The following is a 12,115-nucleotide window of genomic DNA, read 5'->3' on the forward strand; positions in this document are numbered from 1 at the left end:
TAGCGATTAATTGTACAACAGCGAAGAGCGCCTTCTCTGCCAAGACGAGAGAGAGAGGGCGGAATAAATAAGCAACGTACTTGTGTCTTATGGCGTCTTATTCCGCCAACAGGCAATAAAACAGAAAGCTCGGGGCGCGAACGAAGACGAGACACGTCGTTTCCCTTGAATCCCTTTCCGTGCGAGGAAGGAAACCTATTTTTTTCAAGGCAACATGGAACCTGTGGATGAATACACTCGACTTCGGAAGCCAACCTTGCAGCTCCTTAAGCGGTTTTTAACTGTACGTTAATGTGCCACGTGGGCTCTTGAAGCAATTTCCTAGACCGCGGCGTTTTTATCCTCTTAACTGAGTACGAAGTAAAAATAAATAAAAGGAGATTACTGAATAGATAAGCAAATAAATAAATATATATATATATATACACAATTTAAGAACCTATTTAATTATATATTCCTATATACATATACAAGGAACACATGTACAGGTATTTTACTAGGTCCTTGCGAATTTTGAAACTCACCCTTTGTTGAGATAAATAATAGAAGAGCAAGCGAAGGAGACCAAGAAAGAGGTGCTTTTTTTCGTGCATCGACATCCGGAAAGATATTTTTTTGCGTCGGATTGGTGTAACGAGGACGGTAAAATGTCCACGATGAGTGTCGTCTCAAACTCTTCCGTCGAGGTGGACTCGGATTCCTCGAATGACGTGTCGAGCAAGGATGACAGCAGTGCCGAGAGAAAGTTTATTCTACGAAACGAGCTGTACAACAGCCTGCTGGCGAGCGCGTTAGGCAAAACTGTGCTCAACAGGCATCTCAATTTCAAAGAGCAAGGGATTAACTTCAATCTAGCGAACCTAAAGGACAACTTAAACGCGCTCGGTGCACTGAAGGAGTTAAAGGACCTGAAGGGCTTGACCGTCAGCAGCGTACCCGCCTTCCCGAGAAACTTGGCTCTTCATCGGGAAGATCACGATGAGGTTAGAGTCGTTAACAAATTTTCTATCGTCGCATTGCTTGTTGTTGCAAATTGCTAATATTGCAACGTAACAATAGGCGTTATGCACACAGAAAAAAAGGACGTTCTTGTTTCGAAGATATTTTTAGTTTTAACATGGAAATCTTGGAATGAGATTATATTGCGTTAATTAAAGAAAAATATAATTGCTTACTTGAATGAAGCCATTTAATATAGTTCAATCAAGAAAAATATATTCTTATGATTTAAGGATGTATTGGACGGACCGTCTACCTCAAAAGTTAATCCAAAGTATCAAAAAATTAAAGTTAGGCAGAATACGAATTCTAATTGATCAAAAATTTTTTTAAAATCACGAAATCATACTTCAAAGTATTCTTTAATATAAATAGGTCTTAATTTCCAAGAAAATGTTGCCACGTTTTATCGTCAATATTGCGTCAAGCCGATAATCACAGTTATTTTTTAATAATAATTTCAAAACGAGCAAGTAAATCGTTTTAAAACTTTGTGAGAACATTTTTACATATATGAAGAATATAATATTACAAAATTTTTATCATTGTTTTTTTTATAGTGAATATTTTATTACCTGTCTCTTGAACGTTTACATAAGATCCTATGTTAAAATCGCAAAATTCCAAAATTAATAACTTTTAAAGGAGCAAGTAAACAAATTCGAAATAATTCATGATGATTTAGAATGTTATTAAGAATGTTAAATTAAAAATTCACGGCGATCTCATTGATTGTAATACATCTTCAATACATCCTTATGATTTAATTTTCTTGAATGGAAAAGAAACAATGTTGGATAGAAAATAACGTTTCTAAATCAAAAATTATAATTTTCTTAAAGTAGAATTAAATAATTATATATTCTTGAGATGACAATTACAATATTAAAATAATATTATAATAGTGTTGAAATTTAAAATTATTAAATTCTTCTAAGAAGATTAGAAATTGTTGTGTATATACGAAACAATGAATGCGTTAGTTTAAATATATAAGTTTTGATTTGACATTTATTAAGAAAAATATAATTGCTTGAATAATTGCTTATTTGAATGAAGCTATGATTTAAGATTTAATTTTCTTGAATGGAAAAGAAACAATGTTGGATAGAAAATAACGTTTTTAAATCAAAGATTATAATTTTCTTAAAGTAGAATTAAATAATTATATATTCTTGAGGTGACAATTACGATATTAAAATAAGATTATAATATTGTTGCGTATATACGAAACAATGAACGCGTTAGTTTAAGTATATAAGTTTTGATTTGACACTTATTAAGAAAAATATAATTGCTTACTTGAATGAAGCTATGATTTAAGATTTAATTTTCTTGAATGGAAAAGAAACAATGTTGGATAGAAAATAACGTTTTTAAATCAAAGATTATAATTTTCTTAAAGTAGAATTAAATAATTATATATTCTTGAGGTAAAAATTACGATATTAAAATAAGACTATAATATTGTTGAAATTTAAAATGATTAAATTCTCCTAAGAAGATTAGAAATTGTTGCGTATATACGAAACAATGAACGCGTTAGTTTAAATATATAAGTTTTGATTTGACACTTATTTTTTTTTCTGTGCATGCACATCGTTAATTGTCTCTTTTCTCGCGTATAATGTTAAAGAGAAGGCTACAAATATGATGAATTTGAATATAATTTACATATTCATGTGTGCTTGTGTTTTTTTACTATATATTATGTAATTCTAAATATGTTCATAATTTTACATACATGCATCATTCGCGCTAAAATGAAAAAAATAGAGTTAGAGATTTTTCTGAAGTATTCCTGTAACCTTGTTTAACATCACATAGTATATTATTTATGATATGTATATTAGGAGTATATAAACGGAAGTGATGGAAAAGCGCCAAGTATGGAGGGACGTAAACGATGTCGGCAATGATCGCGAGGATAGTTAGCGAAGAGTTAAAGGCCGGTTGACAGGTCGGCGAAACTGTTTGCGAGATAAAGCATGTCTTAACGTGGCTGCTTGTCGGTCGACGGTATTATAAATTATCAGTTTTAAAAAGTTACAGCATAGTTAACGGCAACGAGAATTTTCGCGTAACAAGAGTCTGAAACGCAAGACCATGTCGAGAATTTGTTTGTTTGAGTAACATTCTGTTTTCTTGACAATTCTTTTCTCAATGTATTTTATTTCAAAATCTTGACTTTATATGATTATTTGTCTCGATTTTTTTTTATTCCGAACGAAGATTGTATTTTTACAATTAAGTTGCTTTATTTATGCTGCTAATCTTTTTTGAATTTTCTTCATGCGACTATAAGATTGGAAAGAAAATCTGTATAAAATTAGAAAAATTGCGTTCGAAAAAGGATAGTGATCATCTAATAGCGATTATATTATTAACTTTTTGACGATAAATTAGTAAAATAAGTATAAAGGTGATTATCAATTTTTAAAATAGTTTACGAATTTATTTAAAATTTAAAATTTAATTATAATTGTATTTAATTTTATATTAATATTAATTTTTGTCACTTAGTACATTGTTTTTCACCATGTTTTATACGCAAATATATCATTTGTAAGTGACAGTTTAAATATTACTTTAAACAAAAATAGAAATTTAATTTTTTTTTAAATTGATCTTGATCGACGCATTTTGAATTTATTTCTGTTTTAATTTATTAATTTGCTACAACACAGTAAAATGTGCTGACAGTTATTTCCTATTACCTTCTTTTATTTTTACTCGAATTACAAAGTTTTCTTGGCGCATGGTTTTAAACACAGCGATTACAACGATTCGTGACCCAAATATACGTACACCTGCAGATTTACCTCGTTTCAATTGTATACAACTTATTATGTTTTTTTATATAAGGAGAGATGATTTTTTTAAGACATATCTAGTCGATCATATTTATAATATATGTATTTACAATATAGAATTTTCATCAAATTATATTTTTTACTAGAAGAGAATTTAATAATATTTTTATTATTATTATAAAGAAGATTTTGATTTAATTACCGTTTTTTACTGCATCGAAAAATTTAAAATCGAGATAAAGCACTGTCAGTTTATAATCGATAGATTGATAAACGAACGAATGCATATTCGAATATCAAATTTTAATTAATCAACAAGTAATTACTTCTCGATCTGGATGTCATTATATTTAGAACTATTGAATCCAAAGAAAAAAATATCACGGACGTCGTACTGCGTGCTTCGAGACCGTGCAATTAAGTAGTCGCAATAATGAAATGCGTCATTCCCCTTTGAGGCTCCCTTAAGAAATAACACCCCTGGTAAGCTCTAGGGGATAGTTATTCGAGAGACTAATAATCATGCTTGCGATTCGTAACACGTTTTTCTCACGATGCACCGCTGCGAGAACAATTAATGATTTGAATCTAAACCCCCCTTAATTAATGATTTATCGCAATTAGCTGTCAGAAAGAACCAAAATTTTATTCCACGCGAAGAAACAAATCGGTAGATTTGATGCTCGATTATTGTAAAATTATTTATAAAAATCTAATACATATATTATAGATTTAAAGGGAGAAAATTAATAATAAAAAGAAAAAGAATATAATATTCATAAAAGAAAGAGACTTGTTTTATTTATCATTAAATTTAAAAAGAAATCATTGCATCGCTCTAGAGCATCCGCTCTGGAATCGATTTTTAAGAGCAACAATTATAAAAATCTAATACATATATTATCGATTTAAAGGAAGAAAATTAATAAAAAGAAAAAAAATATAATATTCATAAAAGAAAGAGACTTGTTTTATTTATCATTAAATTTAGAAAGAAATCATTGCATAGCTCTAAAGCATTCGCTCTGGAATCGATTTTTAAGAGCAACAATTTGAAAAAAAAAAAAAAATTTCTTTAATCTGTTGACAGCGGAACAATTTTTGTGCGCAAGAAAAGGACTACACATATTGAATTCGGGAAAGGGTGTTATTAGTAATATTGAATTTCAACACAATTTTGTTCGATGAATATAAAGTTTTTTGTTAGAACGGAAACGGATAATGCGCCGATATCGCGTACAAAAGCGAATCACGAGAGCGTTCTGCAAAGATGATTTCAGTTGCATCTACTTTTGTAACAGTCGCCGTGCTCATCGTTTCTCTCTGCATTCGACGACATATCGATTGGCTATCGCCTGCGCGACGTACATTTTCTCTTCTTTGTCTGAGGCTATGAATTTCTTACGATGTCTCCCGCGGTCGATAGTGCCGCAGATCGGTATAATTATACTCGAATTTTGTAAATGTGTGTATGTTGACCGCTATACACATATAGAATAATCTATACGTCATGATGATCGGATTTTCTTACGATATATTCGTGAGGGATTTGATGTGAAATGTGAAAATATCTTTCAATTTTCTTCCAACAAATATTAGACAATAAATAATTAGTAGATGAATGATATAAGAGCACATTTTATTACATGAAATAATTACAAGAATATAAGATGATATCTCTAAGCAGTTAGAATAATATTATAAATTTAAATTCTGTCATTCCCTGTTTAATTTAATAACGCTCAATTTACTGCGACTGAAATTAGAAGGGAACTTTGCAATGGAAAGCCATGTGTAATGAGTTTAGGTATTTTTACGCCAAACATTTTTTGGCTTTACGCCAGCCAATTCATCGATCAATTTATTAATGGGCTAACTCTTCTCGCGCACTCGATCATGAATATCTAATGCTGCTTTGCCAGCAGACAAGAATGAACGAGTTAAATAATCATCATGATTAATGCAAGAGAAAGATTTCTCCCGTTCAAAATCTATTAAGTCAAAGACATCGACTTTTCTAATTATATTTGTCAATTTTAACGTTTTTAGAAACCATGATACGCGCTAAATTTAATTCTGAAATCAATTATTTTTATTAATCAATTTTTTCTAAATTTTTTAAATATATTCGTGCGCATAATATAAACAAGAATAAGCAAGATATTAATATAAATAATTTAATACGTAGGAAAGAACATTATAAAAGAGAGACATTAAAGATACGATTTTTATTTACATTCTTTGACAATTGATTTTTTATGAAGTAATCTTAAACATTTTTACAAATTTTATGCTTAATTTATACTTAAGGATGTATTGGTCTGCCTCAAAAGTTAATCCAAAGTATCAAAAAATTAAAATTGGGCAGAATACGAATTCTAATTGATCAAAAATTTTTAAAAAATCACGAAATCATACTTCAAAGTATTCTTTAATATAAATAGGTCTTAATTTCCAAGAAAATGTATAAATTTGTATATACGTTTTATTATCAATATTGCGTCAAACCGATAATCACAGTTATTTTTTAATAATAATTTCAAAACGAGCAAGTAAATCGTTTTAAAACTTTGTGGGAACATTTTTACATGTATGAAGAATATAATATTACAAAATGAAATTTTTATCATTGTTTTTTTATAATTTGTGAATAATTTATTACCTGAACGTTTACATAAGGTCCTATGTTAAAATCGCAAAATTCAAAAATTAATAACTTTTAAAGGAGCAAGTAAAAAAATTTGAAATAATTCATGACGATTTAGAATGTTATTAAGAATGTTAAATTAAAAATTCACGGCGATCTCATTGATTGTAATATATCTCCAATACATCCTTAAGGATGTATTAGACGGACCGTCTGTCTCAAAAGTTAATCCAAAGTACCAAAAAATTAAAGTTGGGCAGAATATGAATTCTAATTGATCAAATATTTTTTAAAAATCACCAAATCATACTTCAAAGTATTCTTTAATATAAATAGGTCTTAATTTCCAAGAAAATGTTGCCACGTTTTATCATCAATATTACGTCAAACCGATAATCACAGTTATTTTTTAATAATAATTTCAAAACGAGTAAGTAAATCGTTTAAAACTTTGTGGGAACATTTTTATATGTATGAAAAATATAATATTACAAAATGAAATTTTTATCATTGTTTTTTTATAGTTTGTGAATAATTTATTACCTGAACGTTTACATAAGGTCCTATGTTAAAATCGCAAAATTCAAAAATTAATAACTTTTAAAGGAGCAAGTAAAAAAATTTGAAATAATTCATGACGATTTAGAATGTTATTAAGAATGTTAAATTAAAAATTCACTGCGATCTCATTAATTGTAATATATCTCCAATACATCCTTAATGGATTTATGCTTCTTTACAGAAGAATTCGTTCGCATGGTCGGAGGGTGGCGAAGAAGGCGGTGGTGGCGGTGGTGGAGGTGGCGGTGGGACGGGTGGGACCGGAACAGGTGGTACAGGCCCAGCGACCACCGGTAGCGGTGGTCTGGCCCATTGGGTTAGTGTCATGGCGGAACACATTCACAATCCGCACTCGGCCACTGGCGTCGGTGTTCACCATCAACAACAATCCCCACCTCAGCCGCCTTATCCGTGGAACAATGGCCTTTCCAGTGACGTGAGTACGCTTTTATTGCAATTCATACACAGTAAAAAATTTTGTGTTAAATTTACCATATTTCAAATGTCCCGATTTATCTACTCTAATTTTAATGTTAATTTAACAGAAGGCAAGTAGTATGTAAATAAATAACGCAAGTAATATGTTTAAAAATTGACACAAAAGTGTAATACTTAAATTTTATCTAGAAATAAAGTTTATGTTAAATTAACATATTTATAATGTTAAATTGAATTAAAAGGAAATGTTATTTTTACATTTTTATGATAAATAACAGAAAAGATATGTCGATTTATACATCTCTTCTGAACAACATATGGAAACTGTTATAGAGAGAAAAATAACACAATTTATCTGTTCATTTTAACATATAACATATTTCATCAAAAATTCGTGCATTTACATATTAATTGTGTTGTCTTAACTCTTAGAAACGGTGAATATTAATTCAATGCAGAACTGTCAAAATAACGCAACGATAATATGTTACATTAACATAAAAATATGTTAAAAATTTAATACAAAAATTTTTACACGAGAAAATTTTAACAGAAATACAAAATGTTTTTTACCATGTATTATAATTACTACTATTGATATAACTATTATAATTATTACTATGGATTTTGTACTTATGTTATTTGATTTTGTACTTATGTTATTTGATTACTGTCTACAGAAGAGCTTTATAATTACTCACGTAAAAGTAAGCACTTTTATAGACAGTAATAGTGAGGTAGATGAAATAAGTGTATAATCAATTTTTTTGTCCATCAAAAATTGTAGTCAATTCTTTATGCGTCAAAATGTGACACGAAAATCGTGCTCGTAAAGCAGATAATAATAGAAGCAACTCTAATTAACTTTTGTGTCTCTTAAAAGATTACAACAATCTAACAAATACCATTGAGTCTTGAATTATTCTCCTATAGCTACGTTTTTTTGCGGACTTGGCAAAAGCTGCAGTTGCGACAAAGAATTGATAAAAAAGAACACTGAAAGAAAGGAACGGTTAGAGAACGAAAAAGGAATAAAAAAAGAAAAGAACGTTGGCTGAATTAAAAATGGCCGGAAGAAAGACACCGTTAAATGCGCAGCAACAACGGCACCAAAGCTTCGGAAATAGTAGAAAAAAAATCCCCAACATCCTTTTTTTTTTTTTAATGCGCGGTGTTAGCGGGACGGGGAATACTCTACCCCTGTTTTGATTTTGTTTTTTTTCCCTCCACCCTTTCGCGTGCTATCTCCGGACGAGAATCCTGCATAATTTAGACGAGACTGGATTAGAGGAGACCGTCAAGAGAGGAAGAGACAAAGACTGCGAAAAAGCAGGGAAAGGGTGAAGCAGTAAAATCGAAATGGAAAGGATGGGGGTGAGAGGCAAGATGGGGTACAAACGACTCGAAAAACGACAGCGAAAAAGGGCGCCAAAAAGGGTTGAAAATCGCTTTACATAGCAGTGTTCTTTCGTTGGGTTCCATCTCGGAATAAAAAAAAAGGAAGAAAACAAATAGACGGAAGCGTGAAAAAAAAACTTTCGAGGAAGAGCAGTGAAAGAGCATGTATAAGCGCATTTGCGTGAAAGAGAATAAATAAGAGAAAAGTGTGAATAACGATAATATAGTAGTAATTTGACCGTTTAAATCGATAATGATAATTAGCGTTTTTTCTTGCCTTAATCGATTAAAGAGATCATTTAGGATATAATCGAGAAGACAATTAACGAAAGAAACTGCTACGAAGGCCTGACTCTTTTAGATTAAGAGAAAAGAATATTTAAAATTGACATATCTTAAGGATGTTTTGTATGTACAATCTCAGCAAAAAGTAGCTGAAAATCAATATTGAAGAATATATCCACTTTTGGTGTATTTTGAGTAAGAAATTGTGTGGAATATTACAATTTGATTTTAGCTACAGCGCAGAGATGTATTTTTTAATATTTATTGTGTTTTTACTGAAATATTCCGAATTTTGTTAATCGAAATGATTAATTTTTGACAGAGAATTTTGCCTTGTGACAGATACATGGCTAACTTTATTGAATTATATTTAATATCTTTTCAACCAGTTAGTACTTGTATAATATTATTTGACCAAATATTTCGTCTGTATCTAAACTTTCGCAAATTTTAAACAAATTTTGAATATTATTTCCATGTGTTTTTGTCATTTGAATCGACGTGGTTATACGTTTCCCATAAGAACACATGTTAATTCGGTGCAAATTAAAATCCTTATAACTTGTGAACGCTTTAGTGAATCGATTTAAAAATTATATTGAAGATTCTAAACATATGTAGGGACATTCTGTACAATTTTCATTAAATTCTCAATATTTTGAAAATAGGTACAAAACATCCTTAAAAAAATTGTATATTAAAAATTGGTATATTAAAAAAATTCAATTAATATTCGAATAATTTAAAATTTGACTTTGGTCAGTGATATTTTCGTACAGGTCGCTAAACATTTACAGATTTATTCACTGAGGATCACGAATACAGGTCTGAATCGGAATGATTAACTTTTGGCAGAAAATTTTGCCTTATGACAGATACACGGCTAACTTCATTGAATTATATTTAATATCTTTTTAATCAGTTAGTACTTGTATAATATTATTTGACCAAATATTTCCTTTGTATCTAAACTTTTGCAAATTTTAAACAATTCTGAATATTATTTTCATGTGCTTTTGTCATTTGAATCGACGTGGTTATACGTTTCCCATAAGAACACATGTTAATTCGGTGCAAATTAAAATCCTTATAACTTGTGAACGCTTTAGTGAATCGATTTAAAAATTGTATTGAAGATTCTAAACATATGTAGGGACATTCTGTACAATTTTCATTAAATTCTCAATATTTTGAAAATAGGTACAAAATATCCTTAATACAATTTAAAGTAAAAATTCATAGATTGTTTTTTGCTTTGGACGAGAAATGCTGACTGGAAATGTATATAGTATCAATTTATTTGTTGCAATTTTCAGTCTAGGAAACTCTCTCTTTAGTTACTGCGACAAAGTTACATAAAATGAATTAGCAAATTATCTTGGATGTATTAATCTTAAAAGCAATCGCGAGCTCGTGTCTTGAACTGTCATTAGAAAATGCTTCAATTATTATTTTTAAATATGATCTTTAAAAAGCTAAATTAATTAACTATAAATATATTTTAGAATTTATTATTTGAAAATAATAAGTTTGAAAAGAAGAGAAATAAATATGTGTGCCTTAAAATCCTTACAACTTGTGAACGCTTTAGTGAATCGAAAAATTGTACTGAAGATTCTAAACATATGTAAGGACATTCTGTACAATTTTCATTAAATTCTCAATATTTTGAAAACAGGTACAAATCATCCTTAAAATATTCTACTTCATTTTTCTCATTTCTAAGCGTCGCGCTCCCATTACTCAAAAAAGATCGTAAGGAATCTCGATCACAGAAGACTCGTTTGTTTTTCCAAGATTGAAATTAGGGTGTGCCTTCTATCTTCGTACGGTACGAAAAGGACCGGATTTGAATGTGAATAGAAGCGGCAGACATCTCGAGGACGCTCTTTATCGGTCGTAGAACCTGTAGCACGCGGAAGAGTTATCCCGAGGCATCGTTTATCGTCTCTCTTCTTCTCTCTTCCCCTCCTCCTCCTCTTTTTCTTCCTTCCGTTAAAGGTTCACCCGGTTTTTGTCTATGGTTATGGGTGCCCGCGCGGGACCCACGCCATGGGACTATCGCGGAGGCCTCGGGAAAAAACAAGGAACTACGACAACGGGGGGACGATTTAAATAATCCGCGGCATGCTAATGTCTCTGGCATTCTCACGGGACACCGTCCGTGAAAGTTTGCGGAAGGGAGGGGGCGATAGATGGGAGAAGAAAAAGAAGCCTACAAGACAATCGGCCAATCTGCATACGGCGCATACGGGCGAGAGGAAGCGCTTTCACTCTTTGGCATCTCTCGAGGAGATGATCGTATTATCTCGTTGAACGATTCGTGACCAGACGAATCGTCGTGAAAACCGTTAGGGCTTAAATTAAAAATCTTCAAGATTTTCTCCTTTATAACACGAATGAATTACACAGGCCTGCGAGGTTTTTTTTTTAAGATGCAATAGTGATTTCCGACGTAATTTTGTGAGCTGAATTCGAATCTGGCTGCCGAATTTGCGTAGCACGTTACGTTTTTGAGTAATTTGTAATTGAATGGCTCAAAAATCGCTATTTTGGCCAATTTCATGAATTTATTGCGAGGAAATCAAATTTTTTGAAATATTTCTGCCAATGGCATCGTATAATACTCACTTTCGCCTTTCAAATCCACTTTCGATTACCGCTGCACGATTTTTTTCGCTGAGATATATAAGTATGACGTTGTAAGAAAATTTACGTTAAAGAAAATTGATATAGACATCAATATGGTAGATCTATGATCTTGAAATTTGAAAAGCCTGATATATGTCAGGTTCGGTTGGCCAAAAAAATATTGTAAAGAAATGTCTAATACAGTTGTTACACATTTTGATAAATTTTTCTAAATTTTATATCTTTTTATTGTGATTCTATTCGCCATATTGGATGCGCCATTTTAAATTTCAAAAGGTGACAGAAGGTATTTAAAAATGTATATTTTTACCCTAATTTTGAT

At 30.8% G+C, this 12,115-nt stretch overlaps 1 protein-coding gene across 2 annotated transcripts in view; it reads left to right on the forward strand.

Annotated features, from left to right (window-relative positions):
• The window catches only part of LOC105254391 (zinc finger protein rotund), a 207,768-nt gene that overhangs the window by 70,380 nt on the left and 125,273 nt on the right, over window positions 1-12,115 (forward strand). Inside the window, exons 1-2 of one of the 2 annotated variants that reach the window (XM_025412503.1) lie at window positions 633-983; window positions 7,202-7,456. In XM_025412503.1, coding sequence (XP_025268288.1) covers window positions 648-983; window positions 7,202-7,456 — 591 coding nt within the window. In that variant the 5' untranslated portion in view covers window positions 633-647. Of the gene's footprint in view, window positions 1-632; window positions 984-7,201; window positions 7,457-12,115 lie in introns of those variants that run through there. The other variant, XM_025412504.1, reaches the window with a different exon arrangement.

This window comes from Camponotus floridanus, unplaced genomic scaffold (genome assembly GCF_003227725.1).
Source record: "Camponotus floridanus strain SB8 unplaced genomic scaffold, Cflo_v7.5 scaffold51, whole genome shotgun sequence".
NCBI classification, from domain to species: domain Eukaryota; kingdom Metazoa; phylum Arthropoda; class Insecta; order Hymenoptera; family Formicidae; genus Camponotus; species Camponotus floridanus.